The following is a 25439-nucleotide window of genomic DNA, read 5'->3' as shown; positions in this document are numbered from 1 at the left end:
AAATTAAGAATAACACTCCCAGAGCAGAAGGTTGGACAGGGGAGAGAGCTGATTTAAAAGAGTGTTGTATATCTCTCAAGGCGGGCAAGACCCAGCTGAATAACAAGGCTGCGGGGGTCACCAGAAGTTCGCATTCGCCTAGTTAAGACAAAAAGCTCAATTATTCTGTATTGCTATTAAAGTAACGTTAAAGTCGGAATTTAACAACAGGGTAGGCTAAAGTTATTGATATTCACACCCACTCCAATTAAACCAGGCCACAAGTTACGCCTACTGAACCATCACCATCATTAAGTCAATATGAAATGTTATTTCCATACTTTAATACTGTCTATACAACTCGACCCGAAGCATATGACAATCAGAACCTTCCTAAGTCAAAATTGAATCGCACCCAGACAGGAGCGAATAGTCGATATAAGGTTGAAGAGGGAAGGAAATTAAGAGCACGGCGAACTGCAAACGTAAGCAAAAAGCCGGGAACAACACCAGCCCAGCAACAGCGAGTGGGGCTTCGACAGGCCATAAAGTAGAATAATAACTCCCGGGGTCAGGGGACACAAGAAGAAGCAGGCAGACAAAAACCAGAACTGACTCCAAGGTTCAACCGCCCTCACCTACTCAGGAGTGACGGAAATTAATGAGGCCTTGAGTTAACGGCTCAGCTGGACGGCAACAACCACGGCGAGCAGAGATAGGGTGGGGCAAAGACTGCGGGGCTATGAAATGCAACTTCGTGTCAGTAAAGCTCTGACAAACAAGTTAAGTTAAAGACATCACAATACATATCGCACATAACATCAATGTTAACGCTATTCACCGTAAACTATATTCCGCTTATATAACCATGCAGGCACCAAGGAATACGAATTCCTAGGATCAAGAAACTTACCCCTTAACCTAAGATATCGGAAATAAATTAATAGTAATAAGCATATGCATGAAAAGACAAAAGTAAAACTTATGGAAAAGCCAGGATAACGGGATGAATCACCACCAGGTCGAATATGAATACATAATAAAAAAAAACGATGTTAAACCCAGGGTCGGAGAGAAAGGGAGATCCCGGCCGTCTTTGTATCCCCGCAGCGCGGGATAGGAGTGTGTATACGCTCGGGGAAACACCTCCACTTGAGTCAAGCACCACGATGGGAAACGACAGACCTTAGGTTACAGACAGAATCATAACTGTGAAATAGTAAGGGACAAATGTTAACTTAAAACTTTTTAACCATTTCTTTGTGCGCCGGGTCGGAGAGAGTGTTGCCCCTCCCTCCAGGTTGTGCAACACGAACAAAGACGCCTATGAGACGATTTGTAACGTCTGTGTTTTGGGTTCATGAAGAAGGCCAGACAAGAGATAATATTGCACCCAGACAGAGAGACGACTTCGAGGCAATTTGTAACATCTGATTGTTTGCTCGTGGGTTTATGGAGGGAGTGTGACAACGGAATATATCGTGGGTGATGCACACAAGGACATACGGACGTACGGACACACACATGGACACACCTGCCTACGGACAGATCCTGACACAGCAAAAATCGAAAGAAGTCCCGCCTTGTGGGCGGGATCCAGGGAGATTTTTCGGCATAAAGGAACGGATCCTGAGCATTGGAAACCAGTGCGACGGGAGGGTCGACTCAGGAGCGAGTGCGACCAGCGGGTCCACTCAGGAGTGCGACGGGAGGGTCGACTCAGGAGCGAGTGCGACCAGCGGGTCCACTCAGGAGTGCGACGGGAGGGTCGACTCAGGAACGAGTGCGACCAGAGTGGGTCCACTCAGGAGTGCGACCAGCGGGTCCACTCAGGAGTGCGACCAGAGGGTCGACTCAGGAGCGCGACCAGCGGGTCGACCCAGGAGCGAGCTCGACCGGGAGGGTCGACTCAGGAGCGAGCTGCGACCAGCGGGTCGGCTCGACTCATCTTCAGCTCGTCAACCTCTGCCGAGCCGGAGGTCTCCGCTGCCGCCGGAGTGGTGAGCGTCGCGGTTTGGCGACGATCCAGCGCTGCACGCTACGAGCGAGTTGTGGGCGCCACCTACCGACCGAGTTCCGAACTGCGACAGCGTATCAACAGCCGTCCGACAGGGGAGCGACTGATACGTATGACGCGCACCGCCCCCTCACCACACGACCACCAGGCGTCTGTTTGACATAAAGAATCGACTCCGAACTCTGACTGTTCAAGACAACTCTTACCACTCAAACACACTCGAACCCATAAGCCATCCGTGGCTGGGAAGGCATCACAACGAGACCGAGTGATGGCCATCCGTCGTTCCGTCGTTTATAAGAGTATTCGTAATTTTTATCTTTAATATTTAGTGGGCTGTACTCTTAATCGCATAAATTCCCAACAGATCCATCAATACGAACTGATTCTTGGCACCTCCTTCCGCCGAGCCACGCTCACGTGGGGAGTGGTGGCCCACCGGATCCTTAGCAGGTGATCTGGTCCCCAATTAGTAAACTTGGTATAAGATAACGATCTTCGGAAAAGGAGCACCGTCGCAGGCCCTCACTCCGAGCCGTTCTGTGGTCAGATAACCTGCCGATGTATCTGTTGAGATTGGTGCCTTTAAGAATAATAACTGTTTTTGATTGTGTTTTCTTATCGCCGTATAATCTTTCAAGTATCTTTCAGTCATAATCGCCGCACGTACTCGCATCCTCTACAGAATATTCAACTGTTCCGTGACCCAAGGTGTTAACAACGTGATAAGGGTTGCGTATGATCAATAAGGAGTGCGGTACTGCGTGAACAATATTGAGTATAATCATTCATTAACGTTAAGGTTTTCTTAGCATAGTATTTGCATATTTTAACGACTCTCTCTCTCACTAACAACCATCGCGTTATGAACAATATTGAGTATAATCATTCATTAACGTTAAGGTTTTCTTAGCATAGTATTTGCATGTGTTAACGACTCTCTCTCTCACTAACAACCATCGCGTTATGCGGGATCCATGTGCCGTTGTCAAAGTGAAATCAGACAATCGTTGATGATACTGTATTGATGCCGTGTTGACGTTCCGGGATTGAGAGTTCGCATACTATATCATAGTTAAGGTTGAATTAGTAATAAATTGATCAATACAGAAGTGGTTGTGTGATTCTTTCCTGAAATCTATGCATAAGATCTGCTTCCGCGTTGAGATCTGAACTTGGTGACCTTAATAAACACACTAATACATACTCAGTAAATGTTAAAGCGATAACGGGGTAAACTTGGTGACCTAAATATAACCACGAATACACACTCTGGGAATGTTAAAGCGAGAATGAGACGAACCTAGACAACGATGCCGAGTTAATCTAAGTTAATCTTGCATACTTACACCACACCTGCATAACCGCATACGATTAATTGCCTTATTCCGATCATAACCCACCCTCGTCACCGAGGCGGGGTCTGGTTATCATAACGACTTGCATTATCATAATTACACCCACTCGCATAATTAATACGATTACCTCTCGAATTGGCATAATTAAAATGTGCGTAATTACATAAATTAACATATTTCCGGATAATTACACATTTGGCCAAATTTCATTTAATTATTATTATTTTCACTGAATATTCATAACCCACATATACAACATAATAATTTCACCCACGCACGCATACAACATAACAAATTTCATAACCCAACATATACAACAGAGCAACACAGGTACAGAGAGGGGTGATCGTCTCTGTGGGGTGGCCTTAAATAGACAGAGGGGGGCGGAGGCAGAGAGAGGGAGGGGGTTGGAGAAAAACTTTGCATATCAATGAGTGGACAACAAACATGATGCTGGCAAGTGCGATGACACGCTTTAATGAAATGTCCTGTCCGAGCTGCCCCTCCCCCTGTGCCCCTCCCCCCATCGCCCCTCCCCCTGTCCCCATCGCCCCTCCCCCCACACGCCCCCCCCCCTGGGCGTGGCTCCCCGAGGCTCCCCGTGACGTCAGGGACCACGTGGTGATTTACAGGCAACGTCAGTTGAGCGTCGACAATTAGAGCCGTTAAAAAGATTGTTTATAAATAAATATTTTTATATTTTTAATGATAGAATATCGTGTTGTCATCAGTATGACATCGCTATACCAAGTTTGCAGTCGACACGACGTTGGGAATACGGTTTAAATTGAGTTACAATATTTTTGGATACAACACATACCGTAAAGTTAGATAAACGTGTGTAAAAAGTTTTAACATATATGTTTTGGACTGTTCATGATAGAATATCGTGTTGTCATCAGCGTGGCACAGCTAGACCAAGTTTGCAGTCGATGTGTAAAAAGTTGAGTTACAAGATTTCTTTTTGAGGATACAACAGACGAAGTGAGTTCAATCTTCTTCCTAGCGTTGTTCCCGCTGTGGCGCAGGGTCCGCTTTTCGGCATTGTCTTCTCCATTTGGCTCGGTCCAGGGCATCTTCAGGGGATGCGTTGACCGTCTTCATGTCTTCCTTTATTCGGTCCATTCATCGCTTCTTCGGACGTCCGCGTGGACGGCGGCGAAGTGAGTTCAATAAAAGCGTGAAATAAAACAGGTCCCTGCGGGGTGGGCTGGTAGGAACGAATAACCAAAGAATATAAACATAATGTATTATTACACTTGTTTAGCCAGGAAAGCCTCACTGAGTGTAAAGGTTTTTGTAGGGTCCTGCCAAGTGTTTGAGGTAGGGGGCGATGTTGCTACACCTAATCGAACGATACGAAGGGAGAGTTTGAGGCCTAGTTCTAGGCTTTAAGCCTAGCTGTAGGCTTTAGGCCGCTGTGAGTTAATTTGTAATTTAAATGTTGTAATTATTTATGTAAAAGCTTTAAATGTAAATGTTTCTATTTAAAAACATGAGGGAATGTAACATTGTTAAACATTAACTCCCTTTCACACACGCGGGGGTACGATACGAAGGGAGAGTTTGAGGCCTAGTTCTTGGCTTTAGGCCTAGCTGTAGGCTTTAGGCCGCTGTGAGTTAATTTTTAATTTAAATGTTTTAATTAAAAACTGATTCTTCGGCCGTTGCCGATCATTGCTACAACTCGGTGGGCTCTCAAGAAAATTGTCTTTTCCGAGACCAAGGTTCTCTGCAAACCTCCCGGCTACCATCAAAGGTTTGTACACGAAGCCATACAAATATACAAACACAGGCATAATTTCAACCGTGATGATGGGTACAAACTTAGTAATCATTGGAAAGATGTTATCAACCACGCAAAAAAGACTTAATTACACTTTTTTGGACCATCTTATCTGACAGGCACTATCTTACGTTACTTTACCGAGTGTTAACATCCCCAGTGTTTAACAGTACTCTCTTCATTGTTCAGCCAGCATTGGTATAAACATGGGCATTTTCGTTCTTTTCTATCATGTGTATCAGGCCTCCCCTCCCCCTCTCTGCCCAATGCGTTGGCGTTGTGCAACAGCAACCGCGTCCACGCCGTCGTGCATCCTTTTGGCCCCGCCCCCCCCTCCCCCTCCCGATGCGTTGTACGTTGGCACTCCGTGCCGTCTTTGAGCCCCGCCCCCCCTCCCGATACGTTCCATTCATTGGCTACCACATTCTGATGAGCCCCCCCCTCTCCTCCCCCCTTCAACTTGCTTATAAGGGATTACATCTTGAATCATTGCCTCACTTGATGCAGCTAATCCGGCTGTGACGGTCCCACCTGATGACGGAGACTTGTGTTGCCTCCGAAACGTCGTGATTTTTGTTTTATTTTATTTATTTTTATTAATTTTGATGTTTTACCTACGTGACTTTGCCGAAAAAACCTAAGAATATGAATCCTTGCAGTCACGAAAGCTTCAAATCTAGAATTAATTAAAAGCTAACTCAGGGAATTATAAGGGAATGTTACACTTGTTTAGCCAGGAAAGTGTCACTGAGTCTAAAGGTTTTTGTAGGGTCCTGCCAAGTGTTTGCAGTAGGGGGCGATGTTGCTACACCTAATCGGACATCGGACGGACGGACGATATAATCTTTTTTAGGCTGGTTCACTTCGTTCCTACCAGTATCAATAATGATGCACTTGTAGGCCGAGCGCGAGAAAACGTCTAGGCAAGCAGAGGGGGAGCGTGAGGACGGGAACACCGCTTGGGGTCCGCGGCAATGTTGCCTTGGCAGGAACACCGCTTGGGGTCCGCGGCAATGTTGTCTTGGCAGGAACACAGCTTGGGGTCCGCGGCAATGTTGCCTTGGCAGGAACACAGCTTGGGGTCCGCGGCAATGTTGTCTTGGCAGGAACACAGCTTGGGGACCGCGGCAATGTTGTCTTGGCAGGAACACAGCTTGGGGTCCGCGGCAATGTTGCCTTGGCAGGAACACAGCTTGGGGTCCGCGGCAATGTTGCCTTGGCAGGAACACAGCTTGGGGTCCGCGGCAATGTTGTCTTGGCAGGAACACAGCTTGGGGACCGCGGCAATGTTGCCTTGGCAGGAACACAGCTTGGGGGTCCGCGGCAATGTTGTCTTGGCAGGAACACAGCTTGGGGACCGTGGCAATGTTGCCTTGGCAGGATCACAGCTTGGGGACCGCGGCAATGTTGCCTTGGCAGGAACACAGCTTGGGGGACCGCGGCAATGTTGCCTTGGCAGGAACACAGCTTGGGGACCGCGGCAATGTTGCCTTGGCAGGAACACAGCTTGGGGACCGCGGCAATGTTGCCTTGGCAGGAACACAGCTTGGGGACCGCGGCAATGTTGCCTTGGCAGGAACACAGCTTGGGGACCGCGGCAATGTTGCCTTGGCAGGATCACAGCTTGGGGACCGCGGCAATGTTGCCTTGGCAGGAACACAGCTTGGGGACCGCGGCAATGTTGCCTTGGCAGGAACACCGCTTGGGGACTGCGGCAATGTTGCCTTGGCAGGAACACAGCTTGGGGACCGCGGCAATGTTGCCTTGGCAAGAACACAGCTTGGGGTCCGCGGCAATGTTGCCTTGGCAGGAACACAGCTTGGGGTCCGCGGCAATGTTGCCTTGGCAGGAACACAGCTTGGGGGACCGTGGCAATGTTGCCTTGGCAGGAAGACCGCTTGGGGACCGCGGCAATGTTGCCTTGGCAGGAACACCGCTTGGGGTCTGTGGCAATGTTGCCTTGGCAGGAACACCGCTTGGGGACCGTGGCAATGTTGCCTTGGCAGGAACACCGCTTGGGGACCGCGGCAATGTTGCCTTGGCAGGAACACAGCTTGGGGACCGCGGCAATGTTGCCTTGGCAGGATCACAGCTTGGGGTCCGTGGCAATGTTGCCTTGGCAGGAACACAGCTTGGGGTCCGTGGCAATGTTGCCTTGGCAGGATCACAGCTTGGGGTCCGCGGCAATGTTGCCTTGGCAGGAACACAGCTTGGGGTCCGTGGCAATGTTGCCTTGGCAGGATCACAGCTTGGGGACCGCGGCAATGTTGCCTTGGCAGGATCACAGCTTGGGGACCGTGGCAATGTTGCCTTGGCAGGATCACAGCTTGGGGACCGTGGCAATGTTGCCTTGGCAGGAACACAGCTTGGGGACCGCGGCAATGTTGCCTTGGCAGGAACACAGCTTGGGGACCGCGGCAATGTTGCCTTGGCAGGATCACAGCTTGGGGACCGCGGCAATGTTGCCTTGGCAGGAACACAGCTTGGGGACCGCGGCAATGTTGCCTTGGCAGGAACACCGCTTGGGGACTGCGGCAATGTTGCCTTGGCAGGAACACAGCTTGGGGACCGCGGCAATGTTGCCTTGGCAAGAACACAGCTTGGGGTCCGCGGCAATGTTGCCTTGGCAGGAACACAGCTTGGGGTCCGCGGCAATGTTGCCTTGGCAGGAACACAGCTTGGGGGACCGTGGCAATGTTGCCTTGGCAGGAAGACCGCTTGGGGACCGCGGCAATGTTGCCTTGGCAGGAACACCGCTTGGGGTCTGTGGCAATGTTGCCTTGGCAGGAACACCGCTTGGGGACCGTGGCAATGTTGCCTTGGCAGGAACACCGCTTGGGGACCGCGGCAATGTTGCCTTGGCAGGAACACAGCTTGGGGACCGCGGCAATGTTGCCTTGGCAGGAACACCACTTGGGGTCCGTGGCAATGTTGCCTTGGCAGGATCACAGCTTGGGGTCCGTGGCAATGTTGCCTTGGCAGGAACACAGCTTGGGGACCGCGGCAATGTTGCCTTGGCAGGAACACAGGTTGGGGACCGCGGCAATGTTGCCTTGGCAGGAACACAGCTTGGGGTCCGTGGCAATGTTGCCTTGGCAGGATCACAGCTTGGGGTCCGCGGCAATGTTGCCTTGGCAGGAACACAGCTTGGGGTCCGTGGCAATGTTGCCTTGGCAGGATCACAGCTTGGGGACCGCGGCAATGTTGCCTTGGCAGGATCACAGCTTGGGGACCGTGGCAATGTTGCCTTGGCAGGATCACAGCTTGGGGACCGTGGCAATGTTGCCTTGGCAGGAACACAGCTTGGGGACCGTGGCAATGTTGCCTTGGCAGGATCACAGCTTGGGGTCCGCGGCAATGTTGCCTTGGCAGGAACACCACTTGGGGTCCGTGGCAATGTTGCCTTGGCAGGAACACCGCTTGGGGACCGTGGCAATGTTGCCTTGGCAGGAACACCACTTGGGGACCGTGGCAATGTTGCCTTGGCAGGAACACCACTTGGGGACCGTGGCAATGTTGCCTTGGCAGGAACACCGCTTGGGGACTGTGGCAATGTTGCCTTGGCAGGAACACAGCTTGGGGACCGCGGCAATGTTGCCTTGGCAGGAAGACCGCTTGGGGTCCGTGGCAATGTTGCCTTGGCAGGAACACAGCTTGGGGACCGCGGCAATGTTGCCTTGGCAGGAACACAGCTTGGGGACCGCGGCAATGTTGCCTTGGCAGGAACACAGCTTGGGGACCGCGGCAATGTTGCCTTGGCAGGATCACAGCTTGGGGACCGCGGCAATGTTGCCTTGGCAGGAACACAGCTTGGGGACCGCGGCAATGTTGCCTTGGCAGGAACACCGTTTGGGGACCGCGGCAATGTTGCCTTGGCAGGAACACCACTTGGGGTCTGCGGCAATGTTGCCTTGGCAGGAACACAGCGAACCAGGTGACGTGTAGTAAACATCACCACTGGGGAGACAAACGGGCCAGGCGTGGTGCTGGCCACCCACCCCCTCGTGCGCTGTGCCGACCTGTATAAGTGCTCGCTAACAGCACTTGCAACCTGCAGTCTATTAAGGCGATACGGTGGATATTTGTTTCTTTTTTGCCGAGACGTGTTCCATGTGTGTGTGTGTACGCGTGTAGCCCACGTTTCGCTGGAGGCTACAGCCGGCATATTAACTAGGCCTCACTCAGGCTGTGTCACGTGCACTATTAACTAGGCCACACTCAGGCTGTGCCACGTGCACTATTAACTAGGCCTCACTCAGGCTGTGTCACGTGCACTATTAACTAGGCCTCACTCAGGCTGTGTCACGTGCACTATTAACTAGGCCACACTCAGGCTGTGCCACGTGCACTATTAACTAGGCCTCACTCAGGCTGTGCCACGTGCACTATTAACTAGGCCACACTCAGGCTGTGCCACGTGCACTATTAACTAGGCCACACTCAGGCTGTGTCACGTGCACTATTAACTAGGCCTCACTCAGGCTGTGTCACGTGCACTATTAACTAGGCCTTACTCAGGCTGTGCCAGGTGCACTATTAACTAGGCCACACTCATGCTGTGCCACGTGCACTATTAACTAGGCCACACTCAGGCTGTGCCACGTGCACTATTAACTAGGCCTCACTCACACACACAGCTCACTCACACTCAGTCACACACACAGCTCAATCACACTCACAGCTCACTCACACACCGCCGCTGGCCGCCATCTTGTTGGTGGATGATGATGATACCAGTTAGGAGACTGAAGTTTACACTATGGGAGCCCTGATGAGGAGACTGCCAAACAACAGGGAGTGGCTCTTCTTCTGAACAAAAGAATGAAAGGGGCGTGGGAGCGTGGCGGTGAGGTGTGGGAAGCTGTAAGCCCCAGGCTACTTTGGGCTCGCCTTCCCATCAACCAGAGGTGAGGAGTGGTGGTCGTTATTTATGTCCTCACCGAAGATGAACATCAGCGGAGGGATGCAGGCAAGGCTGATGAGTCAGATGCCTTCTATGACCTCCTGTCACAGGTACTGTCTAAAGTGGCCCCTTGGGATAGTCATCCTGTTGGGTGACTGATTGAAAGGCATGGGTCAGATCAGCTCAATAACAACGGTAGGAGGCTGCTAGATTTGTTGTGCAGCCCATGGGCTTGTAATTACCAACACGCTGTTCTGGCATCGGCGCATCCACACAACATCATGGATGCATGCCGGGTCCAAGCAAGAACATCTGCTGGACTACATAATGACGGAGGTGCAGATGCGGGCCCATGTCCTTGACACCAGGACCTACCGTAGAGCTGATCTGTCCACTGACCATCGACTAGTCATCTGTAAGATGTGCCTGCTATTCTTCCACTCCGGTGGTGGGTGTACACCCGGGACCTCATTCAAACCCACAGTGGCCTGGTCTCAGCTAGCTGATGAAAGTTGCAAGCGAGAATTTCGTTATTGCTTGCAGCTGGGATTGGCATCGTCCCCCACTGCTCCAGATGTCGAGGGGAAATGGGCGAGGTTTAAGACTGTGGCTCATGTAGCTGCAATGGCTGCTTTGGGTACACGGTCCAGACCTCCCCAGAGACCCTGGCTGACAGAGGAAGGAGATTGAATCTGCCTCAGTGGCCCACGATCACAAATCGCTCTTTAATTCCATGAAAAAGTTGCAGTGCCACACCTATTACCATCATTAGGGTAAAGAACGATGATGCAATCTCTGACCCCCAGGAACAGGTTTGCAGATTTGCTGAGCATTTGAGGTCTTGAGGGAGGGGAAATCCTCCAGCCTGGAAAACATCGTGGGGAAAGTGGGGATAACCCTGCTAAGGCTGCTGTGCCTCAAATGTAAGTAGTCACCCCCTGTGAGTGGCTGGCTGAGGTGCCATCTGTTGAGGAAGTACTGAAGGCAATCCAGAGTTTGAGACCAGGAAAGGCACCGGGCAGAGATGATCTCTCAAGCGAAATGCTGAGGGAGGGTGGCGTTTGTGCACAGACTGCCCTACATGACATCATAACAGTCTGAACCACTGGACGGGTTCCGCAGGATTGGAAGGATGCCCTGGTGGTCCCCCTCTTTAAGAAGGGGGACCGCACAGACTGTAACAACTACAGGGGCATCTCACTCCTCAGTGTGCCGGGAAAGGTCCTGGCAAGGATTATTCAACATGGCCTTGCCAGGCACGCTGAGGAGAGGCTTGCGGAACCCCAATGTGGTTTCAGGAAAGGGAGGTCCTGCGCGGATGGCATAGTTTCTGTCCATCTGCTAGAGCAGAGGTGTAGGGAATTCCAACAAGACCTACATTATTGCTTTATTGACCTGGTCAAGGCCTATGATACAATCAGTAGGCCTGGGCTCTGGGCTGTTCTTCGTGCTTTCGGAGTCCCTGACCCTCTGCTCATGATCATTAAGGACCTTCATGATGGTGAGCGGGCCCGGGTAAAACTACGTGGCCGGGAGTCAGAGCCTTTCCCTGTACACCTTGGGGATGTCTGCTGACTCCCACATTATTTAACATCTATTTTGACCACATAGTTCGTGAAGCCTTCAATAGCTGTACCGGGGGAATTTCCATTTGGTACAGATATAATGGGAGGCTGATCGACGCCCAGGTGCGATCAAGGGATGGCTCCCTATCGGTCAACCACGTTACGTATGCCGATGATTTGGTAATAGCTGCTCATTCAGAGGAGTTGGAGACGCTGCTGCTGAGACTGGAGCGTGCCACTAAGAGGTGGGGCCTTACCATCAACCCCACCAAAACTAAGCACCTGCCTGGGTATTTTGTACCATCGGGCACCCCCACAACTCCCAATCGGTGATGGGGCAGTTGTGGAGAGAGTGGAGAGTTTCCCATACCTGGGCAGTGTGCTTATGACTGGCTCCAGTTTAACAGCAGAGGTCTCACTCCGAATCAGTCGAGCGGCAATATCTTTTCATTGGTTGCATAACGCTGTGTGGAAGCTACCTGGTCTGACGCTCCGCACGAAGCTTCAGGTCTTCTCGGCCACAGTCATTCCCACCCTTCTCTACGCTTGCGAAACGTGGACCCCCCTAATGGCGAATCTTCGCCGGTTGGAAACATTTAGGCTGGCCTGCCTACGATCCATCCTGGGTTTAACTTGCAGGCTGGATTGTGTGAGGAGCTCACAAATCCTTAAAAGATCTGGTCAAAGTCCCATCGGTGAGCTCCTCCGGCAGGCAAGGCTGCGTTGGCTGGGTCATGCAGCCCGCATGCCCAGCCACCGCATGCCTAAACAGCTTTTGTTCGGCCGGATCTAGGGGGCTAAATGGGCGCGGCACAGGCTAGAGAAGAGATGGAGTGACGTGGTGCAGGAGGACATGGAGCTGAGTGGACTTGCCGATGACCGGTACCAGCGGTGCCAAGATCGGCCTCTGTGGAGGAGGCTCGTGAAGGACGCTACTGGGCAGTTGGAGGTGTCGAGGTCGCTGGCCCCCGAGATCCCTCCCTCGATAATGCTAACGGCCGGGCTGACATCATTACTCGCCCCCCCGCTGCTAGGCGAACCGTTGCTGGGTTCCTCACCCGTGGGGTGGGAGCCGTCGCTCGAGGATTCCCCTCCAGCGCGGGTCCGGGTAGTAGGCATGGTTAGTTAGTTACCGAGTGGTATTACGTCCCCTTCACACTACCACGATACTTCCCTTTCCTAGTCGCGCACCTGTATCCTCCACGTAGTGAACGTACGCGCACACACGCAGCACCCTCTCCACACCTACACACAGCTCCACACGCGACACACCTCTCAACGAGATCACACGAGGCCACGATCAGCTATTAAGGATTTATTGTTTGCTACCTGGGAATCGATGTTAAATCAGTATGAATCGACGAGGCTGGCCTATTCTACTACCCCTGGACCTATTTATCGGCTATGATCCTAATTCACCTTCTTACTCACTGTTAGGTGCCCACGGCGGTCCGTTGATCCCGTGCTCGCAGCGTAACTCGATGCGTCTCACGGACGTCCGGGTCGCTGGGCTGGAGAGCGTCTTGTCGCCTGGTGCTGGAGTAAGGGAGGCAGATCTCCCGTTTTTGCCCCCTTTTATCCTAATTCCCGGACTCAGGCCCCCCCCCCCTTTTCCCACGCACTCTCCACTCCCCCTCCTACCATGTGTGGGGCAGGTGCCGTTCAATCGCTTTCTTATGCAGGATTGTCGCAGTTATGCACATTATGTGGCGGCGTTTCCTCCGACTAGGCTCCTATTCTTGCCCTGTCGATCCTTGCGTGTGTGTGGTGTGCAGGATTGTCGTAGTTATGCACATTATGCGGCGGCGTTTCCTCCGACTATGCTCCTATTCTTGCCCCGTCGATCCTTGCGTGTGTGTGGTGCGTTTCACCCGCGGTGGCCGAAGGGCCCCTCGCTGCGACCTTGCAATCTTAATGCCGGTCGCAGCGCCGCGAAGTAGCATCGGGGGAGGTCGTCCAATTCCCTGGTCACCGGAAACCGTGAAAGTTTATCCCGATAAGGGTTTCTCGGATTAAAACCGGTCGGCCAGGTGACTTCCCCTCGGAGCTCTATGGGGGGGGGAAATGCGTGCGTGTGTGTTCATGTGAGGTGAGGGGGACGCGGGGTTGGCTCCGTCGCTTGGTGGTGGCGAGGTCGTAGCTAGGGCGCCTGCTGAACGGCTTCGTGGCGGCGGCATCACAGAGGCAGTCGGCCTCCAACAACAACGGAGGGAGGAGGAGCGACGCTTACAACAGCGAGCGGAGCGCCGGGTGGCTAAGGCACAGCAAGTTGGTACAGTGGGGGGCACAGGTGGTGCATCAGCCAGTCATCTCGGTCAGTCGACCCATGGCACCTGCTGGGTCTGCCCCGTGACCTCCTGCCAGCGGGCGTTCGACACTTCACGTAGCCTCAAGGTGCACTTGGCCTGGCACAAGCGTCGTGGTGACGTCACTGCCACTTAGTGGCGAATGGCGGTTGTTGTTGTGGGTTGGTGAGCTGGGCGGGTGTGGGTTAGTAAGTTGGTGAGTAAGTTGGTGAGCTGGGTGAGTGTGGGTTGGTGAGCTGGGCGGGTGAGTGAGCAGCTCACGAGGTCTGCACCACGAAGAAGCTGAGCCCAGCCAGGTGCCCTGTGACTCGTCGCGTTTATTTTAACAAAATTCACTCCACCCCCCCCCCCCCACGGAGTAACAACAACAGCAACAGCCTGTCTTGTGGGTGTGTGTACTGTGTGTGTACTGTGGGTGTGTGTACTGTGTGTACTGTGGGTGTGTGTACTGTGTGTGTGTGTACTGTGTGTGTACTGTGGGTGTGTGTACTGTGTGTGTACTGTGGGTGTGTACTGTGTGTGTGTGTACTGTGTGTGTACTGTGTGTGGGTGTGTGTACTGTGTGTGGGTGTGTGTACTGTGTGTGTGTACGTGTCTGTGTGTCTGTACGTGTATGTGTGTCTGTACGTGTCTGTGTGTGTGTACGTGTCTGTGTGTACGTGTCTGTGTGTGTGTACGTGTCTGTGTGTGTGTACGTGTCTGTGTGTGTGTACTGTGTGTGTGTGTACTGTGTCTGTGTGTGTACATGTCTGTGTGTGTACGTGTCTGTGTGTGTACGTGTCTGTGTCTGTGTGTACGTGTCTGTGTCTACGTGTCTGAGTGTATACGTGTCTGTGTGTGTGTACGTGTCTGTGTGTGTGTACGTGTCTGTGTGTGTGTGTGTCTGTGTGTACGTGTCTGTGTGTGTACGTGTGTGTACGTGTGTGTGTGTGTGTACGTGTCTGTGTGTGTGTACGTGTCTGTGTGTGTGTCGAATAACAACAACGACGACAACAACGGTGGTGAGGGTGGTGGTGCCACCACCCTCACCACCACCACCACCATCCGCTCTCATTACCAAAGTAGGGCGGAACCAGAACGGGATCGTGAATGGGAACAGGATCCCCAACGGGATTGGGAATTGGAACTTGAACGGGATTGGGATCCGGAACGGGATCACGGAACGGGATCCGGAACGGGATCACGGAACGGTATCCGGATCAGGATCACGGGACAGGATTGGGATCCGGGAACAGGATCATGGAACGGGATCACGGAACGGGGATCATGGAACGGGATCCGGAACAGGATTGGGATCACGGAACGGGATCATGGAACGTGATCCGGGAACGGGTCCTGCCAGCGAAGGCGATGCCGGGGGGGGGGGGGGAGTTTGTTGCGCTCCATGCCCCCCCCCCCTCGCTCCCCCCGTGGTGCTCAGTCGAAGGCCGCTGTGGGGTCACGCGGGGGGGGGGGGGGGAGACAGCAGTGGATCACCTTGCAAAGAGACGCAGCGCACCACTCACACTCACCACTCTCTCACTGTCAGTGCGCTCGCCGCCGCCACCACCACCACCCCCCCCCCGTCCCTCCACCATCCTCCACTACAGGCCTCGCTCACTCAGCCACGCTCATGCAGCCACATGCTCACTCAGCCGCTCGCTCACTCAGCCACTCACTCAGCCACTTGCTCACTCAGCCACTCACTCAGCCACGCTCACTCAGGCACTCACTCGCTCACTCGCTCACTCACTCAGGCAGCTCACTCAGGCAGCTCACTCAGCCACTCTCTCTCAACCACTCACCCACCCACCCGCTCACCCACCCACCCGCTCACCCTCACATCTACCAGCTAAGGCCCCACTGGCTCCATTTCAGGAGCGACCTGGCCACCAATGACGGCTCTCTCCCTTGCGGCGGCTTCCTGTGCACCAGGCGAGGTCGTCAACATCTCCAGCAGAACCTGCTGCTGCTGCCGCCGCCGCCGCCGGAGAGCTAATCTCTGGCCAGTGGACACCGCACCAAGGCAAAGGTCCCCCCTAGCCCCGTGTAGCCTTCACAGATTTTTTGGGCAAGTGCTGTGAGCGTCTGTGAAGGCTGCCGGCACTGTGGCACACACAGAGGGGGTGGGTGGCCCCAGCACCACCACGCCCGGCCACCTTTGTCTCCCCCAGTGCTGCGATGTTTACTACACCACCACCGCTACACCACCACCGCTACACCACCACCACACCACCACCGCTACACCAGGTACTCATTTGAGGCCGATTCGACCGAGGGGAGGGCCAGGACCGGTTTCAGATAATTAATCGTCACCGGTGGTGGTGACCGTGAACTGAACTCGGATCGCCGGGTTCGTAGCGCTAACCTGTGCCACCGCTCCCCACACACGTGTTCACACACACGTGTACACACGCACGTGTACACACACACACGTGTACACACGCACGTGAACACACGCACGTGAACACACGCACAGATACCCAATCACACACGCGCTAACACACACAAGACACACACGCACAGACATACGCGCAGACACGCCGATACACACAGAGACGCACGCAGACACTGGCATGCACACACACACACGCACGCAGACACACACGCACGCAGACACGCATGCAGACACGCACGCAGACACACACGCAGACACACGCACGCAGACACACACGCAGACACACACACAGACACCGTACACAGACGACGCACACAGACACGCACACACGCAGACACGCACGCACGCAGACACGCACGCAGACACGCACGCACGCAGACACGCACGCACGCAGACACGCACGCACGCAGACACGCACGCACGCAGACACGCACTCACCCTGGATCTCGACTACCTTGACTATTGGGTCGACCTCTGCAGACCCAGCTACAGGCACAGGCAGACACACAGCCAGTCACTTAGTCACTTAGTCACTTACACAGTCACTCGGTCACTCAGTGACTGAGTGACCAAGTGACCGAATGACCGAGTCAGTCACTCAGTCACTTAGTCACTCAGTCACCGAGTCACTGACAGTCACTGACACACAGTTACTGACACGCAGTCACTGACACAGTCACTGCGTCACAACTATTTCAGTGCACACACACACAGTCACGCGTCGCGACAGCAGATACAAGGGCAATGCGCAGGCACCATGTACGTTGATCACAATGCAACCCAACCCGGCAGTGGACACCCAGGGCCATGTATCTGCTTCCACCCCCTCTGCTCAAGGAGCGGAACAGGAGGAGGAGGAGGTCTCCACGGCTGCTGTCTGCCTGATGATGTCGGTTGCAATTACCGACGAATCGTCGCACTCGGCACCGCAAATGTTGTGGATTTGCTTTCCAACACGCAGCCACCGGTGTGGTGCTGTACTAGTAGACTACACTACACTATACACTACTATACACTACACTCTAAACTACTACACTATACAATACACTACACTGCTATACACTACACTACTACACTATACAATACACTACACTACTATACACTACACTACTACACTATACAATACACTACACTACTATACACTACACTACTACACTATACAATACACTATACACTACACACGGGCGCTGTATTAGTAACGAATTGTGAATGTTGTAGTGGGTTAACTCTCCAACACACAGCCAACCAGTGTGGTGCTGTACTAGTAGACTACACTACACACACTACAATGCACACACTACACTTCACACACTATACACTGCACTATACACTACACTATACACACTACACTGCACACACTATACACACTACACTCTACACACACTACACTACACTGCACACACTATACACACTACACTCTACACACACTACACTCTACACTGCACACACTACACTACACACTACACTCTACACTGCACACACTACACACTACACTGCACACACTACACTGCACACACTATACACTACACTCTACACGACACTACACACCACACTGGCGCTGTATTAGTAACGAATTGGCACGTTGACGTGACAACCTCCCCCGACTCTCTACGGAAGCCATCGAACCCCAACACAGTCTCTACGATGGCGGCACTTTGTCACTGACAAAACAAAGGTCCCCCGTGTAGCCTTCACGGACTGCTGGGGCAAGTGCTGTTAGCAGCAGCAGCAGCGCCGCCTGTGAAGGCCGCCGGCGCTGCGACACACACAGAGGGGTGGGTGGCCAGCACCACGCCCGGCCGCCTTTGTCTCCCTCATGCTGTGAGGTTTACTACACCACCACTACACCAGGTACTCAGTTGAGGCCGAGTCGACCTAGGGGAGGCCCAGGACCGGTTCAGATAATCGTCACCGGTGGTGTTGGTGGCTGTGAGCGGGAACGAAACCCGGGTCGCATGGGTTCGTAGCGCTAACCGCTGCACCACCACTCCCCACTTACACAGTCACTGACACAGTCACTTACAATCCGCTGCAGATCGTCACACACAGGATAGTCACTTACGGATGGTTACACACAGACAGTCGCAGAGAATCACACACATTTAGTCAGTCACACACACACACGCGCGCGCGTGTGAATACAGGCATCATATAACACACACACGCGTGTGATTACAGGCATCATATAACACACACACACGTGTGATTACAGGCATTATATAACACACACACGCGTGTGATTACAGGCATCATATAACACACACACGCGTGTGATTACAGGCATCATATAACACACACACACGCGTGTGTGAATACAGGCATCATATAACACACACACACAACAGTCGCCATTTGCCACGAAGTGACGGTGACGTCACCACAGCACCTGTGCCAGGCTAGGTGCACCTTGGGGCTGAGTGAAGTGAGGTGGTAGTGGTAGTAGTGGTGGTGGTAGTAGTGGTGGTGGTAGTAGTGGTGGTGGTGGTATTAGTGGTGGTGGTAGTAGTGGTGGAGGTGGTAGTGGTGGTGGAAGTGGTGGTAGTGGTGGTGTTGGTAGTGGTGTTGGTAGTGGTGGTAGTGGTGGTGTTGGTGGTAGTGGTGGTGGTTGTGGTGTTGGTGGTGGTAGTGGTGGTGGTTGTGGTGTTGGTGGTGGTTGTGGTGTTGGTGGTGGTAGTAGTTGTGGTTGTAGTGGTGGTTGTGGTGGTGGGAGTGGTGGTGGGAGTGGTGGTGGTGGTAGTGGTGGGAGTGGTGGTAGTGGTGTTGGTAGTGGTGGTGGTTGTGGTGGTGGTAGTAGTAGTTGTAGTGGTTGTGGCTGTAGTGGTGGTTGTGGTGTTGGTGGTTGTGGTGTTGGTGGTGGTAGTGGTGGTGGTGGTAGTTGTAGTGGTTGTGGCTGTACTGGTGGTTGTGGTGTTGGTGGTGGTACTGGTGGTTGTGGTGGTAGTGGTGGTTGTGGTGGTGGTTGCACCCACCGAAGTTGCTGTAGCTGCTGTCGTAGTCGTCGCCTGCGGCGCGCTTGGCACTGCCGCCGCTGCTGCCGCTGTGGCCGTGCGACGATCGCTCCCTAGGCAGGGCAACCACACGCACACACACGCACACACACACGCACACACACACACGCACACACACACACGCACACACACGCGCACACGCACACACACACACGCACACACGCACACGCACACACACGCGCACACACGCGCACAGACACACACACCACACACACACGCACACACACACACGCACACACGCACACGCACACAGACACACACGCACACAGACACACACGCACACAGACACACACGCACACAGACACACGCACACAGACACGCACGCACACGCCACACGCACACACACGCGCGCGCACACACGCGCGCACACATGCCACACATGCACGCACACACGCACGCACACACGCGAACACACGCACACGCGCACACACGCACACGCGCACACACACGCACACGCGCACACACACACACACACGCCGCACACGCGCATGCACGCAGACACGCATGCACGCAGACACGCACACACACACCCACGCACACACACGCGCACACACACACGCACGCACGCAGGCACACAGGCACACAAACACACGCGGTGAGCTGGTGGTGAGCTGGTGGTGGTGAGCTGGTGGTGGTGGTGAGGTGGTGGTGGTGAGGTGGTGGTGGTGGTGGTGAGGTGCTGGTGGTGGTGGTGAGGTGGTGGTGGTGAGGTGGTGGTGGTGAGGTGGTGGTGGTGGTGGTGAGCTGGTGGTGGTGGTGGTGAGGTGGTGGTGGTGAGCAGTGAGGTGATGGTGAGGGGCAGGGGATGAGGGGTTGAGGGGGGTGCTGGTGAGGTGGGGTACTAGTGGGGGGTATTAGTGGGGGGTGTGGGGGGTACGAGTGGGGGGGTGGGGGGGGTACCCGTCTCTGCGGCTGCTGCGTTCGTAGCTGCCCCCCCCTCCGTCACGGCCCCTCCCCCCCCGGGACGAGGACGACGACCCTCGAGTCCGGCCACGGGATTCGTAGCCTGGGTCACATGACATCACGACGTTATCACATCGTCGTCATCATCACATGACGTCATCATCACATGACGTCATCATCACATCATCATCACATCGTCGTCACATCGTCATCACCACCACCACTAGCCTCACATCGTCATGATCACATCACCTCTGGGGTCATATTGTCATCATAACATCGTCACTCTCTCTCTCTGTGCCACCAACCCACCCACTCTCTCTCTCTGTGCCACCCACCCACCCACTCTCTCTGTGTCACCCACCCACCCACTCTCTCTCTCTGTGCCACCCACCCACCCACTCTCTGTGCCACCCACCCACCCACTCTCTGTGCCACCCACCCACCAACTCTCTCTCTCTTTGTGTCACCCACCCACCCACTCTCTCTGTGCCACCCACCCACCCACCCACTCTCTCTCTCTCTGTGCAACCCACCCACCAACTCTCTCTCTCTCTGTGTCACCCACCCACCCACACTCTCTCTCTCTGTGCCACCCACCCACACTCTCTGTGTCACCCACCCACTCTCTCTGTGTCACCCACCCACCCACTCTCTCTCTGTGCCACCCACCCACTCTCTGTGTCACCCACCCACTCTCTCTGTGTCACCCACCCACCCACACTCTCTCTCTCTGTGCCACCCACCCACACTCTCTGTGTCACCCACCCACTCTCTCTGTGTCACCCACCCACCCACACTCTCTCTCTCTGTGCCACCCACCCACACTCTCTGTGTCACCCACCCACCCACACTCTCTCTCTGTGCCACCCACCCACACTCTCTGTGCCACCCACCCACCCACCCACTCTCTCTCTCTCTGTGCAACCCACCCACCAACTCTCTCTCTCTCTGTGTCACCCACCCACCCACACTCTCTCTCTCTCTGCCACCCACCCACTCTCTCTGTGTCACCCTCCCACTCTCTCTGTGTCACCCACCCACCCACTCTCTCTCTCTCTGTGCCACCCACCCACTCTCTGTGTCACCCACCCACTCTCTCTGTGTCACCCACCCACCCACACTCTCTCTCTCTGTGCCACCCACCCACACTCTCTGTGTCACCCACCCACTCTCTCTGTGTCACCCACCCACCCACACTCTCTCTCTCTGTGCCACCCACCCACACTCTCTGTGTCACCCACCCACCCACACTCTCTCTCTGTGCCACCCACCCACACTCTCTGTGTCACCCACCCACCCACTCTCTCTCTCTCTGTGCCACCCACCCACACTCTCTGTGTCACCCACCCACTCTCTCTGTGTCACCCACCCACCCACACTCTCTCTCTCTCTGTGCCACCCACCCACACTCTCTGTGTCACCCACCCACCCACTCTCTCTCTCTCTCTGTGCCACCCACCCACACTCTCTGTGTCACCCACCCACCCACACTCTCTCTCTCTCTGTGCCACCCACCCACCCACCCACTCTCTCTCTCTCCGTGCCACCCACCCACTCTCTCTGTGTCACCCACCCACCCACCCACTCTCTCTCTCTCTGTGTCACCCACCCACCCACACTCTCTCTCTGTGCCACCCACTCTCTCTGTGTCACCCACCCACACTCTCTCTCTCTGTCACCCACCCACTCTCTCTCTCTCTCTGTGCAACCCACCCACTCTCTCTGTGTCACCCACCCACCCACTCTCTCTCTCTCCGTGCCACCCACCCACACTCTCTCTCTCCGTGCCACCCACCCACACTCTCTCTCTCTCTGTGTCACCCACCCACCCACCCACACTCACTCTCTCTGTGTCACCCACCCACCCACTCTCTCTCTGTGCCACCCACCCACCCACTCTCTCTGTGTCACCCACCCACCCACTCTCTCTCTCTCTGTGCAACCCACCCACCAACTCTCTCTCTCTCTGTGTCACCCACCCACCCACACTCTCTCTCTCTGTGCCACCCACCCACACTCTCTGTGTCACCCACCCACTCTCTCTGTGTCACCCACCCACCCACTCTCTCTCTCTCTGTGCCACCCACCCACTCTCTGTGTCACCCACCCACTCTCTCTGTGTCACCCACCCACCCACACTCTCTCTCTCTGTGCCACCCACCCACACTCTCTGTGTCACCCACCCACTCTCTCTGTGTCACCCACCCACCCACACTCTCTCTCTCTGTGCCACCCACCCACACTCTCTGTGTCACCCACCCACCCACACTCTCTCTCTGTGCCACCCACCCACACTCTCTGTGTCACCCACCCACCCACTCTCTCTCTCTCTGTGCCACCCACCCACACTCTCTGTGTCACCCACCCACTCTCTCTGTGTCACCCACCCACCCACACTCTCTCTCTCTCTGTGCCACCCACCCACACTCTCTGTGTCACCCACCCACCCACTCTCTCTCTCTCTCTGTGCCACCCACCCACACTCTCTGTGTCACCCACCCACCCACACTCTCTCTCTCTCTGTGCCACCCACCCACCCACCCACTCTCTCTCTCTCCGTGCCACCCACCCACTCTCTCTGTGTCACCCACCCACCCACCCACTCTCTCTCTCTCTGTGTCACCCACCCACCCACACTCTCTCTCTGTGCCACCCACTCTCTCTGTGTCACCCACCCACACTCTCTCTCTCTGTCACCCACCCACTCTCTCTCTCTCTCTGTGCAACCCACCCACTCTCTCTGTGTCACCCACCCACCCACTCTCTCTCTCTCCGTGCCACCCACCCACACTCTCTCTCTCCGTGCCACCCACCCACACTCTCTCTCTCTCTGTGTCACCCACCCACCCACCCACACTCACTCTCTCTGTGTCACCCACCCACCCACTCTCTCTCTGTGCCACCCACCCACCCACTCTCTCTGTGTCACCCACCCACCCACCCACTCTCTCTCTCTCTGTGTCACCCACCCACCCACACTCACTCTCTCTCCGTGCCACCCACCCACACTCTCTCTCCGTGCCACCCACCCACCCACTCTCTCTCCGTGCCACCCACCCACTCTCTCTGTGTCACCCACCCACCCACACTCTCTCTCTGTGGCACCCACCCACCCACTCTCTCTCTCTCCGTGCCACCCACCCACCCACTCTCTGTGCCACCCACCCACCCACTCTCTCTCTCTCTCCGTGTCACCCACCCACCCACACTCTCTCTCTGTGCCACCCACCCACCCACTCTCTCTGTGCCACCCACCCACCCACTCTCTCTCTCTCTGTGCAACCCACCCACTCTCTCTGTGTCACCCACCCACCCACTCTCTCTCTCTCTGTGCCACCCACCCACCCACTCTCTCTCTCTCCGTGTCACCCACCCACTCTCTCTGTGTCACCCACCCACCCACACTCTCTCTCTCTGTGCCACCCACCCACACTCTCTGTGTCACCCACCCACTCTCTCTGTGTCACCCACCCACCCACACTCTCTCTCTCTGTGCCACCCACCCACACTCTCTGTGTCACCCACCCACCCACACTCTCTCTCTCTCTGTGCCACCCACCCACACTCTCTGTGTCACCCACCCACCCACTCTCTCTCTCTCTCTGTGCCACCCACCCACACTCTCTGTGTCACCCACCCACCCACACTCTCTCTCTCTCTGTGCCACCCACCCACCCACCCACCCACTCTCTCTCTCTCCGTGCCACCCACCCACACTCTCTCTCTCTGTGTCACCCACCCACCCACTCTCTCTCTCTGTGTCACCCACCCACCCACTCTCTCTGTGTCACCCACCCACCCACCCACCCACTCTCTCTCTCTCTGTGTCACCCACCCACCCACACTCTCTCTCTGTGTCACCCACCCACCCACACTCTCTCTCTCTCTGTGTCACCCACCCACCCACTCTCTCTCTCTCTCCGTGCCACCCACCCACACTCTCTCTCTCTGTGTCACCCACCCACCCACTCTCTCTCTCTGTGTCACCCACCCACCCACTCTCTCTCTCTGTGTCACCCACCCACTCTCTCTCTCTCTCCGTGCCACCCACCCACCCACACTCTCTCTCTCTGTGTCACCCACCCACCCACTCTCTCTCTCTGTGTCACCCACCCACTCTCTCTCTCTCTCCGTGCCACCCACCCACCCACTCTCTCTCTCTGTGCCACCCACCCACCCACTCTCTCCGTGCCACCCACCCACCCACTCTCTCTCTCTCTGTGCCACCCACCCACCCTCTCTCTCCGTGCCACCCACCCACCCACCCACTCTCTCCGTGCCACCCACCCACCCACTCTCTCTCTCTCTCCGTGCCACCCACCCACCCACTCTCTCTCTCTCCGTGCCACCCACCCACTCTCTCTGTGCCACCCACCCACCCACTCTCTCTCTCTCTGTGCCACCCACCCACTCTCTCTGTGGCACCCACCCACCCACACTCTCTCTCTCTGTGCCACCCACCCACTCTCTCTGTGTCACCCACCCACCCACACTCTCTCTCTCTGTGCCACCCACCCACTCTCTCTGTGGCACCCACCCACCCACACTCTCTCTCTCCGTGCCACCCACCCACCCACTCTCTCTGTGTCACCCACCCACTCTCTCTGTCTCTCCCCCCGTGCGTGTGCCACTCACCGTCTCCCCTGTAGGAGGAGGAGGAGCGGGAGCTGTCGTCTGCCGAGCGTTTCGCTGGGGGGCTCCCCTCCACGTAGCCGGACGAACTCCTCTTGCCATGGCTCCAGCCTAGGGTGGTGGGTGGGGTGAGACGACACTTACTCGCCCGCCCACTCGTCGACTCGCTCGCTCGCCCGCCTGCCGTGGGCGATCGCTCTGGCGGCGACCACGGCTCTGCTCCTTGCTGGGCCCCGTGGAGATGCTGCGGCTGTGTGGGCAAGGGGTGGGGGGGTCGCGGCGGTGGCGACGGCCGGGGGGCTTCTTGCCGGCGAGCCTCTCTCCTTGCCGCTCGTCCTCCGTGGCACGGCAAACATCGATTTGCCGTCGGGAGCGTGGCAACCACCCCCTCCACCCCCCCACAGGGGACACTCCCCCCCCCCCCCCCGGTCTGCGGTGGTGCCGACGCGGCCACTTCTTGATCTTGACGACGCTCACCGCCACGTCCACGTCGTCCTTGTGAGCGGCCGCTTCTTCTGTTCTCCGTGAGGGGGGGTGGGGGGCAGCCGCTGTCGTCCTGCGTCTCAGCTGGGAGCATCGCGGGGGGGGGGGGGGGGGGGAGG

At 55.4% G+C, this 25439-nt stretch overlaps 1 protein-coding gene across 2 annotated transcripts in view; it reads right to left on the bottom strand.

The window, feature by feature from the left end:
- Positions 1-14479: 14479 nt before the first annotated feature.
- The window catches only part of LOC133360947 (uncharacterized), a 29504-nt gene continuing 18544 nt past the window's right edge, over positions 14480-25439 (bottom strand). The window contains exons 5-9 of one of the 2 annotated variants that reach the window (XM_061579833.1): positions 24841-24948; positions 20200-20305; positions 19261-19352; positions 16730-16777; positions 14480-15344 (exon numbers count right to left, since the gene is read on the bottom strand). In XM_061579833.1, the coding sequence (XP_061435817.1) occupies positions 15331-15344; positions 16730-16777; positions 19261-19352; positions 20200-20305; positions 24841-24948 (368 nt within the window). In that variant the 3' untranslated portion in view covers positions 14480-15330. The remainder of the gene's footprint in view (positions 15345-16729; positions 16778-19260; positions 19353-20199; positions 20306-24840; positions 24949-25439) is intronic. The other variant, XM_061579835.1, reaches the window with a different exon arrangement.

This window comes from Lethenteron reissneri, chromosome 70 (assembly GCF_015708825.2).
Source record: "Lethenteron reissneri isolate LAM-NWPU_2019-01 chromosome 70, ASM1570882v1, whole genome shotgun sequence".
NCBI classification, from domain to species: Eukaryota; Metazoa; Chordata; class Hyperoartia; order Petromyzontiformes; family Petromyzontidae; genus Lethenteron; species Lethenteron reissneri.
The sequence above is the reverse complement of the archived record's forward strand: the minus strand, read 5'-3'. Positions and strand labels throughout refer to the sequence as shown.